We start from the raw sequence: 16033 nt of genomic DNA, 5'->3' as shown, positions 1-16033 counted from the left end.
TCCCCCAAAACACTGGGTTCCTCAGGGGGTACATGAGTACATTGTTCTAGGTACCTGTCAAGATCTATCAGACTGTGTCCTTTTTGTGGTATCTCTTTCTTTATGGTGGGGCATCTAAGAGCCCGCTCAGTCTGGTAAAAGGGGATTTGTCCGCTCCCAAATACAGGCAGCACACTTTATTGCTGTACTCATTAGGGAGTTTCGTTTGTATATAGGTTTGTTTATCTGTGTCCTTTTTGTGATCCATGTGTCTACGTATGTATTGGTTACCTACAAGCATCTAGTTTGTTCACCCTTTACACTGACCCCCTGAGGAACCCAGTGTTTTGGGGGAAACGCGTCGGGGGTGCTAGGACCCGTTGAGGGCCAGTTAGGGTGTTATAGCCCAGGCACGAGGACAGAGAGTGCCCACCATTAGGGGTCGTCTCTGGGCTGAGGTATATCGTAGGGTGATCTTTAGGGAAAGATCTCCTCGCCCTACAGTGATATTATATCTGGTTGTTTGTTTTATGTAGTCATGCATCTTTTTGCAGGGGACAGCGTATTAGTTATATTATTTTGTATTGTCGGATGAACTGATCATTTATCATCATCTACACTAGGGATGCTCAACCTGCGGCCCTCCTGCTGTTGTAAAACTACACCTCCCACCATGCCCTTCTGTAGGTTGATAGCTATAGGCTGTCTGGGAATGATGGGAGTTGTAGTTTTGCAACAGCTGGAGGGCCGCAGGTTGAGCATGCCTGATCTACACTATAGGGTAAAGGTTTGTTAACCAATTATAATAAAGAATATTGTTTTTAAGGGTTTTTGTACTTTGCTGGAATAGGATTTAGTTCCTAGGACTCGGCTATCAGTTGATAAGATATAGGTATTCACTAACAGCTTGAATCTAGTGTGGCCCCGCTGCCCGTCTGTTATTACTGTATATAGCACCACAGGCCTCTAATGTAGCAAAGGCGCCTTTTTGGGTATTAGGAACTGGCAGGACTGTATTTCTGCCCCCTTATAGCTACACCAAATATTTATATTACAGTAGGGCACTTGGCCTGGGTTGCACAATTACCACATCTGGAAGCCGTAGGAAAATGCTTGTTACAACACAGTTTTGCAGCAATCGCAAACGTTAGTTTCACCCAAAAAGAGTAAGTTCTAGGTAAATATGTACCTTTCAGTGACCTTTATGCTGCATTTGTTCCCTATGAAAATCAGTAGGTGAAAAACAGCCCATAAAGGTGAGGAAATATCCACAGCAGTGTGAACATAATACAACCATGTGATAGACAGATACAAAGTAGCAACAAGCAGGTACATAATACAATCAGATACATAATGATACAAGCAGATACATAATACAATCAGATACATAATGATACAAGCAGATACAATCAGAGGAATAATGATACAACCAGACACTTAATTATACAATCAGATACATGATGATAGAATCAGATACAAACAGATACATAATACAAGCACATACATAATTATCAGATACAGATACAATCAGATACATAATGTCAGCCACTACTGTCTGGGAAGGGTTGATCCCTTAGCCCCCCTGGTTAATGAATGAGCTGAGGTCAGGGTGCTTTACCTGGTGGGGGCTGAGGGAGGAGGGAGAGGGCAGAGGGGAAGGGGAGGGGGGCTTCCTCAAACACATGCTGTAAGTCCCCCTGTAGGATGCTGCTGTGCAGGGAGGAGTTCTGCAAAAGTCACTTTCTTCTCCCCTCCGTCCACCTCACAGAGCTCACCAGTGGGCTGGCACTCTTCTCTGTAACTGGAGCAGGCTGGGTGCAGGAGGGCTGAGGAGAGCTGGAAGAATGAGTGTGAAGCTGTGCACCCTCCTGCTCCTTGCCCTCCTGTGGAAGGTGGCAGTGCCCATCAGCTTCCGTTACCACCGCTACACCGAGCTGATCCAGGCTCTGTACAACGTCCACAATGCCTGCCCCTACATCACCAGGATCTACAGCATTGGCAGGAGCCACCAAGGGAGGCATCTCTATGTCATCGAGTTCAGTGACCACCCTGGCATCCATGAGCTGTGTGAGTATGAGGGCACTGAGACCTCTGCTGAGAGGGGCAATGTGATGGGCAATATATTATTATACATAATCCGTCTGTTATCTATCTATATCCACTGATCAGTCATTCTAGATCTATTTCATATCTGTCTACTGGATCATAAGAATAGGGGGAGCACCTTGTCGTGTAGGGGGGGCCATTACAGATGTGCACTTGTAGCAGGAGTGTCAAGGCTTTTAGAGTTGCAAATAGGATTCCAACTGCAGGTGTAATCATCAGGTGTAATCATCAGGTGTAATCATCAGGTGGCTACATATTCTATCTATCTATCTATCTAATATCTATCTATCTATCTATCTATTTATCTAATATCTATCATTATCTATCTAATGTCTATCTATCTATCTATCTATCTCATATCTATCTATCTATCTATCTATCTATCTATCTATCTATCTATCTATCTATCTCTTCTATCAGTCCCTCTTATGTCTTATATCATCACATTATTTATTGGACCAGTCTATGAGCCTGTGATACCGGACGCCCTGAATAATAGTTTGGATAAGTTTTCCCCATGTAAGCGGTTTAGCAAACATAGTAGAAGACTGTATAGTCAGCAGATTCGTAATATTCATACCTCCTAACGGAGTAATCCGCCCTGTTCCTGCCGTCTATAGACTCTATGGCTACTTTCACATTTGCGTTGTTGTTTTCCGGTATTGAGTTCCGGCAGAGGATCTAAATTTTGGGAAAAAAATAATAATTTCCGTTTAATTCTCAAGCATTCTAAATGGAAAGAAATCCGTTCAGGATGTCTTCCGTTCCGGCAGAATTCCATTTTGTGTCCGCTGCAAGCTGCGTTTTTTTGTCCAGTCATAAAAAAATGGGGAAAAAACGGATCCGGCACTGAAAACAATGTAAGTCAAAGGTGACGGATCCATTTTTTTTGAAGCCTAAAATACTGGATTTATCACCCATTGACTTTCAATTTAGTGACGGATCCGTTTTTTTTTCCGTTTTGATTTCACACAACCGCATCCTAACAGAAAAGATTCATCCTGATGTGGAAAATCTAAACGGATCCGTGTAATACCCGTACTGAGATCCTCTGCCGGATCTGAATACCGGAATTAACAACGCAAGTGTGAAAGTGGCCTAATAATGTAGAATGACAGCAGGAGCCCCCACCTGACATGTCACCTACTACATGGCCGATAGGTCTTCTATCTCTTTATGTTCTCAGCAGGGTGCTGGCGTGTGGCCCCTCTACATCCATGGCTCTGCAGTGGGAATTGTTTGCATTCCTATGTGGACAATTGCCCTATTTAATTGGTACTATGGTATCTAGGACTGGCCAGAGGCTTCTCCCCCCAGCTGTTTTATTGTGCCTGCGTCATGTGGATCAGCAGGGGCTCAGTAAAAGGTTTCATAGGAACAACACCTCTGCTTATATCACATGTGCTAAACGCGTTACATTGTATCTATACATTCATTTCTAACATTTTATGAATCCCACAGCTGCCCCTTCCCCTTATGATTCGTGCAATGCCCTAATTACACTGCCAGAATAAGCTAGGGAAGGTAGCTGCATCCTGCGGAGCTGTTTGTCTCCAGGTTAAAGGGGTTATCCAACCCCTATAATGCCCCCTGTAATGCCTGGGCCCCTCACACAGATTGTACTTACCCCACTCCCCGCCACCCGCGTCGCTCCTGATGCCCACACGGCCACCGCTGCATCTCCCCGTCAAAACATCCAGAGACGGGGGAGGCAGCCAATAGCAGGCCGCGATGGGGACAAGCCTAGCGAGTGATGCTTGGGAGGTTCATTCCCATCGCAGCCTGCTATTGGCTGATACCCCCGCCCCCCAACACGGTCGGATGTTTTGATCCGCACGACAGGGTGATGCAGCAGCGGCCGTGCAGGCATCAGGAGGGACGCGGGTGCCAGGGAGCGGGGTAAGGCTGAGTTCACACGAGCGTGACAGATTAGGTCCGGATGCGTTCAGGGAAACTCGCACCATTTTGCAAGTTCAGTCAGTTTTGTCTGCGATTGCGTTCAGTTGTTCAGTTTTTTACGCGCGGGTGCAATGCGTTTTGATGCGTTTTTCACGCTCGTGATAAAAAAACTGAAGGTTTACAACAAACAACATCTCTTAGCAACCATCAGTGAAAAACGCACTTGCTTCCGGATGCGATGCGTTTTTCACTGAAGACCCATTCACTTCTATGGGGCCAGGGCTGCGTGAAAAACGCAGAATATGGAAAATGCTGCGTTATGATGCGTGAAAAAAAGCGCTCATGTACACAGACCCATTGAAATGTATGGGTCCGGATTCAGTGCGAGTGCTGTGCGTTCACGTCACACATCGCACCCGCGCGGAAAACTCGCTCGCGTGAAAGGGGCCTTAGTGTAACCTGTATGTGGGGCCCAGCCATTAAAGCGGGTATTATAGAGGTTGGATAACCCCTTTAAGGCACCACGTGTGGGATCAGGGATTTGGTCGTCACTAATAGTGTCCTCCATGCTGAGAACTATAGGCAGATATGTATCCATCATGAAATACCATCAGGGAGGCGTCTGGTTGGCTCCATATTTATTCTCCAGCAGGAAAACAGCCCCAAACATACAGTCAATGCCATCAAGAACTATCTTCAGCATAAAAAATAACAGCGAGTCCTGCAGGTGATGATATGGCTCCCACAGAGCCCTGATCTCAGCATCATCCAGACTGTCGGGGATTACATGAAGAGACAGAAGGATTTGAGCAAGCCTACATCCACAGAAGATCTGTGGTTCTCCAAGATGTCTGCAACAACCATGCTGCTGAATTCCTTCAAAGACTAAATGCATGTCTACCTAGAACAGGGATCAGCAACCTTTGGCACTCCAGCTGCTGTGAAACTACAACTCCCAGCATGCAAACATGCTCAGCTGTTCATCTAACTCCCACAGAAGTGAATGAAGCATTCTGGGAGTTGTAGTTTCTGAACAGCTGGAGTGCTGAAGGTTGCTGATTCCTGACCTAGAAGAACTGATGTTGTTCTGAAGGTAAAGGGCGGTCACACTAAATACTGATTGGATTTAGATTTCTCTTTTGTTCATTCACTTTGCATTTTGTTAATTGGTAAAAATAAACTATTAACACTTCTATGATTAAAACATTTGCACAGTACTTTACACAGTAACTCCATCAGCAGAATAGTGAGTGCAGCTCTGGAGTATAATACAGGATGTAACTCAGGATCAGTACAGGATAAGTAATGTAATGTATGTACACAGTGACTGCACCAGCAGAATAGTGAGTGCAGCTCTGGAGTATAATACAGGATATAACTGAATCAGTACAAGACAAGTAATGTATGTACACAGTTAGACCCCCCACCAGCAGAATAGTGAGTGCAGCTCTGGAGCATAATACAGGATGGTACTCAGGATCAGTACAGGATAAGTAATACAATGTATGTACACAGTGACTCCGCCAGCAGAATAGTGAGTGCAGCTCTGGAGTATAATACAGGATGTAACTCAGGATCAGTACAGGATAAGTAATGTAATGTATGTACACAGTGACTGCACTAGCAGAATAGTGAGTGCAGCTCTGGAGTATAATACAGGATGTAACTCAGGATCAGTACAGGATAAGTAATGTAATGTATGTACACAGTGACTGCACCAGCAGAATAGTGAGTGCAGCTCTGGAGTATAATACAGGATGTAACTAAGGATCAGTACAGGATAAGTAATGTAATGTATGTACACAGTGACTGCACTAGCAGTATAGTGAGTGCAGCTCTGGAGTATAATACAGGATGTAACTCAGGATCAGTACAGGATAAGTAATGTAATGTATGTATACAGTGACTGCACCAGCAGAATAGTGAGTGCAGCTCTGGAGTATAATACAGGATGTAACTCAGGATCAGTACAGGATAAGAAAAACAATGTATTCACGTGACCCAGCATTTTATGTATATTATATCTATGTGCACAAGTCAGGATTACGCCTGGACCGGTTCATTTTCATGCTCATAAAGCATTTAGTGTGACCTTTGGTTAGATATAACAAATCATGTTATCTCCATTTGTGAGAGCTACAAATATCTCAACAGAAATATCTTCCATTTCCTTCTTAGTGGAGCCGGAATTTAAGTATATTGCAAACATGCACGGCAATGAGATCCTGGGGAGGGAGCTGCTCATTCAACTTTCCGAGTTTCTGTGCGAGGAGTATCGAAACGGCAATCAGCGGATCATCAGCCTAATCCAAAACACCAGGATACACATCATGCCTTCTATGAATCCAGATGGGTACGAAGTAGCAGCTGACCAGGTAGGAGATAAAGCTCTGCACTTCTCATCCATGACAGAACGTACCTTTCGCTTTGATCCTGTTGGGCATTGTGAAACACGTTGATAAATCTGGTTAGAAAACGCTTCAAAGGAGCAGCGGACGTAACATCTGCACAATGTGTCAGCACAAGTCATCAGTCAGAAGTCAAGGTGTCCTCCAGGTGTTCCATTATTCCTTACCCTCATGTGCCGACCCCTATGGAGAGTGCTTGTGTTCTGCAGTTCTGTTCTAGGACACTCATGTCGGGGGGGTTGGTTATAGGGATCGATTTGTTTTTAAAGAGTCAATGGAAATTGGAGAAAACCCGTGCCAGCATTGGAAGACCACACAACTACCAGGTACCTACCTTGTACTCTGTACAGAATTTGGTGGTGTGGTCATGCAAGTTGGGACCCGCACCTATATCGAGAACGGAGCGGGGAGCGCAGTGGCTGGAGGACCCCAGATTTCCCGGGGTCCGTCCACCACCAAGCGCTAGTCCCCGCCTCTCCCATAGAAGTGAATGGGAGCGTGCCGCTCATGCGCGGCCTATGCTCCCATTCATTTCTATGGGGCAGACGGCAATAGCTGAGCCAGCGCTCGGCTATTTTCAGCGGCCCCATGGAAATGAATGGAGGGCGGCTGCGCATGCGCAAGTGCGCTCTCCTTCACTTTCGGGGCTCCGTTCTCGATATAGGTGCGGGTCCCAGCGGGACTAGCACATATAAGACATCATAGCGATATGCCCTCATTGTCTGAGATGAGAAAACCCCTTTAAGGCCCCATTCACACGTCCGTGTCCGTGTTTTGCGGATCCATGGATCCGCAAAACACGCTACGGACGTGTGAATGGGGCCTAAAGGGGTTATCCCATGAATAATTAAAAAAAAAAATTTAATAATACATTTTCCTGACAACTTCCTTCTAACAAAGCTAGAACCAGCCCTGTACTTCACATGGATCCAGAGATCTCCCCATTCATTGCTCCAATTGTTCTGCTAGATTTCTCAAGGGTGTGCCCTTTCTGCTGCAGCTAGTGGCAGTTGAAGGATGGAACTGAGCATGAGCTTCCATCTCAGGGAACAGGACAGAGAAATTACAAAAAGGGCAAACAGCAGGTGGCGCTATACAGATAGATTTTAGTGAACAACTCAGCAGCTATAATACATTTTTTAATTACATGCAATTGCAAAAGTTTTCAGATCCAGAAGCTGGTTTGAAAACTGTAGAATATTTTTGGTGGGACAACCCGTTTAGGGTACATTCACAAGACCATATGTATTTTTAGGTCCGCAAAACACAGATCCGCAAAAAATATGTGTGACGTTCATGTTGCATCCGTTTATTTTTTGGGACCCATTGTAACAATGCCTATTCTTTTCCACAAAACAGACAAGAATAGGACATCTTCTATCTTTTTTGCTGGACTGCAAAAATTGTGGATCGGATGCTGAGCAAAAATACGGTCGTGTGAATGGGGCCTTAATGTTATGTGGACCATTACAAAGCAAAATGATGCACCTCCCTTCATTTTACAGAAAATTAAAAATGTTACCCTTTAACGGGAGCACACGCCCACTTCAGTCTAATGATTGGTCACAGACTGTCAGCAATGACATCTGAGCAACGTCTTGCCTTGTGTTGTGGTTAGTGCAGGGAGTGAGGAGGATGAGCATGACACAACACCAGGGGGAGAATCCCTGTGTCAAGCTCCACCCCCTGCACTAGACGCAACACAATGTATCTGTTTTTCTCAGAGTGTTACTTTAAAGGAGTTGCATTTTTTTTAAAAATGGGACTGTGTAAAATAAAGAAAAAAGTATTAGTCACCCTTTAAGGCTGGTTTCACATGGGCGTTGCGGGAAAAGATGCGGGTGCGTTGCGTTTTAATGCGTTTTGCACGCGCGTGAGAAAAATCGGCATGTTTGGTACCCAGACCCGAACCGGGACTTCTTCACAGAAGTTCGGGTTTGGGATTGGTGTTGTGTAAATTTTATTATTTTCCCTTATAATATGGTTATAAAGGAAAATAATAGCATTCTTAATACAGAATGCTAAGTAAATTAGGGATGGAGGGGTTAAAAAAGAAAGAAAAATAATTGAACTCACCTCATCCTCTTGTTCGCGCTGCCCAGCTTGTCTTCTTTCTTCTTCTTTGAGGACCTGGGAGGAAAAGGACCTTTGGTGACGTCACTGCGCTCATCACATAGTCCATCACATGGTACATCACCATGGTGATGGACCATGTGATGAGCGCAGTGACGTCGCCAAAGGTCCTTTTCCTCCCAGTTCCTCAAAGAAGAAGAAAGAAGACAAGCCGGGCTGCGCGAACAAGTGGATGAGGTGAGTTCAATTTTATTTTTTTATTTTTTAACCCCTCCATCACTGATTTACTTAGCATTCTGTATTAAGAATGCTATTATTTTCCCTTATGACCATGCTATAAGGGAAAATAATAAAGATCGGGTCCCCATCCCGATCGTCACCTAGCAACCGTGCGTGAAAATCGTACCGCATCCGCACTTGCTTGTGACTTTCACGTAGCTCCATTAACTTCTATGGGGCCTGCGTTGCGTGAAAAACACACAATATAGAGCATGCAGCGATTTTCACGCAACGCACAAGTGATGCGTGAAAATCGCCGCTCATCTGGACAGCCCCATTAAAGTGAATGGGTCCGGATTCAGTGCGGGTGCAATGCGTTCACCTCACGCATTGCACCCACATGGAATTCTCGCCCATGTGAAAGGGGCCTAAATGTCCTTCCGATCTCTGCTACTCCTGCAGGACTTGAATGGTGGGACATTTAAAGGGTTAGGCTACTTTCACATCTGCGCTTTTCCTTTCCGCTATTGAGATCCGTCATAGGATCGGGGGAAAACTCTTCCATTTTGTCTCCATTAACAATGAAAGGGAACGGAGTGCACCAGAATGCATCCCGTTCCGATTGGCTGCGTCCCCATTGCGAACAGAATAACACTGGAAGCAGCGCTTTTCTGTCCGCGATGTGCTGCGGAGCAAGACCCCCGGACACACAATGTAAGTCAATGGGGACGAATCTGTTTTCTCTGACACAATAGAAAACCGATCCGTCCCCCATTGACTTTCAGTGGAGTCCATGACGGATCCGTCTTGCCTATTTTAAAGATAATACAACCGGATCCGTTAATAACGGATGCAGACGGTTGTATTATCGTGACAGAAGCGTTTTTGCTGATCCATGACGGATCCAGCAAAAACGCTGGTGTTAAAGTAGCCTAAGTAATAGTATTGTCTTTATTTTGCAAGTTTTCCAGCTCTGGCCCCATTTTCTAAAAATCTTGGACAACCAAGATTCTGGGCGTTTGCCTTATTGTCACTGAGAATATTGTTAAGATAAGTTTCCATTCTGAGAAGGAGAACATCTTAGCGGAGGAAGAAACCATTCCATGTTTACAACAAAATGCCTCAAAATCTGACGTCTCTCTTTCCATATACGGCCTCATCGTGTGCGCAGCATGAGGAACGGATTTGGACTTAATGTGGAGTTTCCATTGGCTGAAGACTTACTAATGTATTTCTCTACTACCAGACGCTTCGCTCTAGTTTTCTAGTTTTCCACGGGATGAAATCATTTACTGGCTAACGCTAGAAGTGACTCCAGGTCAGCGTGAAAAATTACAGTGAAATTCCTTTAATCTAGCAATTGATAATCCAGAAAGTCCTGTAAACTGAATTTCAACACAGAATTGGGTTATTATGGGAAAAGCAGATAATCCAGAATCTCTGATATTCTTGCACATTCCTATGATAGATAGATAGAAAGATAGATAGAAGATAGATGGATATTAGATAGATAGAGAGATAGATAGATAATATAAGATAGATAAATAGAAAGAAGATAAAGATAGATAGACAATATAATATAGATAGATAGATAATATAAGATAGATATCATTGTATCAGGTCCTATTGATGCCATATTAGGCCACATTCATACACTTAGAGGGAAGGTGTCACCTATAATTCTTTCTGCCGATTAAAACCCAGATAGTGACACATATTCTGTTTCTCCTAATCAGTTTTTATTTTCTGATTGTGGTCCTGGCTACGGTGGGAGACCGTGAAGAAGAACGGAGGGGAAGGGGATGACATGACTGGCAACTATAGATGGCTGGGGTGTGCGGGAAGCCATGGCCGGGTGCGAGCTAAATGAGGGCGAGCTAAATGAGGGGCACGCCTGATGGTGAGAGAGGTGAAAAAGGGGACGGGAGGGAGGGGTGAGAGCGCAGCGTCCATGATGGGAGCGTGGGGCCGCGCTAAATAGGCCTCCTTCGCCCCTCCCACAAACGCAGGCTGAGCTTCAGCCTTACTACTTGTCTAATTCCTAGACATAATTATGGAGGTAGCCATCTTTCCTGAGCTGCTGTTGACAGGCAGCCACCATGGGCCCTAGACACAGTAGACTGGAAGTGACTTTTTTGGGAGTGTTTTCCAGGCATGCTCTGTGATAGGTGGTATCTGTCACTGTAATCCTGCCTGTGATGATGATAATAAATTGACTGCTGAAAAGTGATCTCTACAGAACAGGATGTCTCAACATATAGTTAAAGGGGTTGTGTCACATCAGCAAATGACATTTATCATGTAGAGAAAGTTAATACAAGGCACTTACTAATGTATTGTGATTTTCCATATTGCCTCCTTTTCTGGCTGGATTCACTTTTTGCATCACATTATACCCTGCTCGTTTCCAGGGGCTATGACCAGGGCCGCTGATAGGCCAGTACAGCTGGCCCAGTTGTACCGGGCCCGGCTGGCAGGGGGGCCCGGGCTGCCGACTCCCGAGCCATTTTAATTTTTTTGCTGTCAGTGGGCTGGCTCCAGTAACAGCAGGCAGTGTGGGGGCGGCGCTCACTCACTGACGTCACACGCCTGCTCCTCCCACTAGGCGGCGCAGGCGCGTGACGTCAGTGAGTGAGCGCTGCCGCCCGCACTTGTTACTGGAGGCTGGAGGGTGGAGGGAGGAGGCAGGAGCTGAATGTAAGGTAGTATTTTAGTAAAGAGATGAGCGCTGTGCCTGTGCTAAAATTAAAGTTACTGTCTGCAGCCTGCACGGCTGCACCGATTTATTAATGTATACTACTGTGAGTGGCGGGGGGGGATCTATATGGATGACGTCATGATGGCACTGTTATAGGGAGGGCGGGGGATCCGTGGATGGCACTGTTATGGGGGGGGGTGGGTCTGTCATGTGGATGACACTTATGGGGGGGGCCGGGGGGTCTGTGGATGACACTTATGGGGGGGATCTGTGGATGGCACCATTATGGAGGGGGATCTGTGGATGACACTGTTATGGGGGGGATCTGTGGATGACACTGTTATGGGGGGATCTGTGGATGACTGTTATGGGGGGGATCTGTGGATGGCACTGTTATGGAGGGTATCTGTGAATGGCACTGTTATGGAGGGGTATCTGTGGATGACACATAGCATAAGATTCTATATACGGTATGTGTCATCCACAGATCCCCCTCTATAACAGTGCCATCCACAGATCCCCCCATAACAGTGCCATCCACAGATCCCCCCATAACAGCGCCATCCACAGATCCTCTCCATAACAGTGCCATCCACAGATCCCCCCATAACAGTGCCATCCACAGATCCCCCCATAACAGTGCCATCCACAGATCCCCTCCATAACAGTGCCATCCACAGATCCCCTCCATAAAAGTGCCATTCACAGATCCCCTCCATAACAGTGCCATTCACAGATCCCCTCCATAACAGTGCCATTCACAGATCCCCTCCATAACAGCGCCATTCACAGATCCCCTCCATAAAAGTGCCATTCACAGATCCCCTCCATAACAGTGCCATTCACAGATCCCCTCCATAACAGCGCCATTCACAGACGACCCCCCAGCGCCATAAATATCACTTGTAGACAAATCTGCATGTTGTTTCAAGGCGGTGTCTGGGGAGGGGCCAAGGGCGGGGCCAGGGGTGTGGCTGAAGGAGGGATCAGGGGGTGGAGCTGAAGGGGGCCCCGTCATGTATGCTGTACGGGGCCCCATGATTTCTATCAGCGGCCCTGGCTATGACCACCCTGCAATCCAGCAGCGGTGGCCGTGTTTGCACATTATAGCAAAAAGCGCCAGCCTATGTGCACTTCCACAGTCTCGGCCACTTATAGTGTGTAAGCACATCCACCTCTGCTGGATTACAGAATGGTCATAACACCTGTATATGAGCAGTGTATAATGTGATGGAAAAATGAATCACAATACATTAGTAAGTGCCTTGTATTAACTTTCTCTACATGATAAATGCCATTTGCTTATGTGAGAGACAACCCCTTTAAAGTCTATGCACACATTTGGAGACAATTTTTTTAATTATTGCATTGTACTCATTTTAAGCTAAAATCATTTTTAAACTGGTCTATATTAAAAATATGGAGCCCTTTTTTCTGTACAGAGCCAAGATGCTCTAGTATCTCTCTTTTCCATCAGGCATCTCAGCTGACGGCTCCTTATCTCTGATATTGTAAACACTCCCTATAGCTCAGTTCTTATCTTACTGATAAGAATGTGGCTTAAATAAGTGTTTATGACCTCTCAGTAGTTTAGAGATAAGGGTTATTAGATGACCAGCACAAAGTGAAATTACATTCACACAGCTAGACAGACTAACAGTTAACCATTTGTGACAGAATGGCTCAATATTTTTAAGAACGATCAGTTGAAAAAATGACTTATAGCCCAAACTGAGTAAAATGCAATCATAAAAAAAAAATCCTCCGAAGGAGTACATCGCCTTTAAACCTAATAACCTGCATGAAGACCAGCTTTTTAAAATATAGACAGTAGCATGGAAAATAGAAAAAAAACACCAAAGTTCTAAAATAATTTTTAAGGTAAAAACTTGATTCAAAATAGGTCATTTCCTGCTGACATATTCCATTTTTTTTTTAGAATGCTATAAAAACTTCTCAATAAGTTGTAACGCTGTTGCAATTTCTGTTACAATTTAGGTTCTATTCAAAAATACCCCATAACCTGCCTCAGCTCGAGAACAAGGACATGTATAACATAGAGGCAGACCATGTACAGTGGCCATGTGGCCCTTGGAGAGATGGGGCCCATCCCTGGTTGGTCTCGTCCCCTTTCTTTATGGGTACAGAGAACCTGTGCAGAACTCCTCCCTCCCCAATAAGAAAGTGCATTGTAAGCAAATAAGGGGGACAAAGAATTGGCCCAAGTTTCCTTGGTGACAATATGTGGAACCATGATGGGGGCCCAGTGAGCTTTTCTATGGGGCCCCTTCTCCTCTGTGCACAGTATGCATTGCCAGATCTAGAGCAAGACATGTGTTTGGGGAAAAAAAAAATACCATAAGAGCCAAAAAGGCTAAAAAAAGACCACAAAGGAAAATCCTTCATAATCCGACCCAAATAGGTCATTTTCTTTGGGAATGTCTGGTCGTCAGTAAATTAGTGTTGAGGGTCTTGTTCTTTCATGATAGGGGCGTCTTCTCTAATTCCATGTATAGAAGCCTCACTCATCTCCTCTTCACCGCTTCCTGGTCTCTTCCTGTTCTTCTAATATCTTGTTCGCAGTGGAATCAGCAGAGGCTGAGATACCAGATGATGTAATAGCAGAATGAATGGTCCAAGAATGTAAAACCTCCCCCACTAGAAAAAAAATATATATATTGATACCCCATCAATTAAACATCCATCGTCTCTGCAGGGGCCAGACACCAATGGATATTTGACCGGGAGAAATAACTTCAATGACGTTGACCTGAACCGGAACTTCCCTGACCTTAATATGGTCATGTACTACAATGAAAAGAACGGAGGGCCTAGTGACCACTTACCTCTTCCTGACAACTGGAAGGAACAGGTAGGTTTATGTTTTTGCACACTTACGAGGGACGTAACTACAGGGGTGCAGAGGTTACACCTTTAGGGGGCCCAATGACCTCTCTACCACATTAGAAACCAGTATTATACATGGCACTCAGTTTTAGAAAATACGTGTTATTTTTTGCTATAATCAAAAGTTATGACATTTTACGGTATATTTTCTATATGAACTTCTTGTGGTTTTCTAGATCTCTGCTGCAATTATTCAATCATTGTTCACTTTCAGCAGATAAAAGTCTGTGACGTGGGTCTTTTCCCCCCGTAAACAGCCCCACCCTTATCAGTGGCGGTGTGTGGTATGGAGGCACAAGTAAATGAGGCTCAGTGGCACAGTGTGGACCCACTGCCTTGCAGCAGATTTGACTTGGGGCTAAATCTGGGATACAAATCCCATCAAATTCAGCTTACCCTGGGCTAAAAATGGGTGAGGTTTATGTAAACCCTGCCCAGAGGTGGGTGTTATGCCAAGGGATGGCACAAATTTAGCAATAAAAATTTTGTTAATTATGTAGCTACCAGAAAGCAGTACAAAATCAGTAGGGAGCAGACATAGTAAAGCGGGCAGAGGTTGAGGCAGGTGGAATTTGGGCAGAACAGTAATCAGGCTGAAGGTCAGGACAAATAGCAGACAGAAAGCAAGGTCAAAGGACATGCTGGATCAGAAGTCAAGAATGCAGTTCGACATGACATCTTACCAGGATGTAAGAACCTAAATAGACAAATGGATGGGTCAACTCAACATTGGTTGATCGAATGGATATTTTCTCTTCCACTGGCCTTTTGAGAACTGGGGGCACTCTGGGAACCAGCAGTAAGAGGTGGCAGACCCCTCAGGAGTAGAATGGGGCACCTGTCACAGAGAAAATAGCACATAGGGACAGTCCTAAGTAGAACAGGGCATAGTAGGTAAGTGGGATATGAAACTAAGCTGCAGTACCATACTCTTCCAAAGGACAAGAGTGGCGCTGTTTTAAGAAATACTTATACAAACCTTAACTCTGTCCAAGATGAAAATTGCGCTATTCAGTCCAGGTTGTCCATCCCTTTATCAGCCCACGAACCAAAAATAAGACTGAATATAAGAAGATGATTGTAATAATATGATCTGTCACGAGACACGTCCTGCATGTTGTCTGCCGGCTTTATCAGTCCAGAGAGGCTGCCGGCCAAACCAGTCATTATCTGTACAGTTTAATGGAAAAATGAGGGATGAAACCGAAAATATTTTATCAAACTAAGGAGAGGATTTATCATTCCCCTTATGCCCCTTTTTGGCAAAGAAAAGTTTTAAATCTGCATTTTTACACCGCCATAGCCAAGTCTATGAAAAGGGGCATGGCAAGGGTGGAGGCAGAGCGTTGGAAGGGCGGGCAACCGACCCTGGCTAATTCCTCATCAGTTATGCCAGAAACTGGCGTAGATCTCATTCCGGCGCATGGAGGAGACGGAGGAGGCAGGTCATTTTTGACGAGACACAGTCCTTATCAAGGCCAGTGGTCTACAACTTTGGCAATCCAGCTGAGGCGAACTACAACCCCCAGCGGTACTGGCTGGAGACTATCAAGCTAGACTCTAGGGATTCAGCAATTTTGTCCCACAATTTCTCACTTATCCGCAGGATACGACATAAATGTCTGACCACTAGGACCCCCACCTATCCCTTGAACGGGGGTCCTGAGCCCCTTGTTTCTCCTCACTGCATGACCCCAGTAAGGAGGAGGTTAGATAGTGCGGGGGATGGGGTCGAGCTTGTGCC

At 45.2% G+C, this 16033-nt stretch overlaps 1 protein-coding gene across 1 annotated transcript in view; it reads left to right on the top strand.

The window, feature by feature from the left end:
• The first annotated feature begins 1724 nt into the window (after positions 1 to 1724).
• The window catches only part of CPN1 (carboxypeptidase N subunit 1), a 48655-nt gene continuing 34346 nt past the window's right edge, over positions 1725 to 16033 (top strand). The window contains exons 1-3 of the mRNA XM_040435090.1: positions 1725 to 2046; positions 6163 to 6359; positions 14099 to 14254. Coding sequence (XP_040291024.1) covers positions 1824 to 2046; positions 6163 to 6359; positions 14099 to 14254 — 576 coding nt within the window. The 5' untranslated portion in view covers positions 1725 to 1823. The remainder of the gene's footprint in view (positions 2047 to 6162; positions 6360 to 14098; positions 14255 to 16033) is intronic.

This window comes from Bufo bufo, chromosome 6 (assembly GCF_905171765.1).
Source record: "Bufo bufo chromosome 6, aBufBuf1.1, whole genome shotgun sequence".
Taxonomy (NCBI): domain Eukaryota; kingdom Metazoa; phylum Chordata; class Amphibia; order Anura; family Bufonidae; genus Bufo; species Bufo bufo.
The sequence above is the reverse complement of the archived record's forward strand: the minus strand, read 5'-3'. Positions and strand labels throughout refer to the sequence as shown.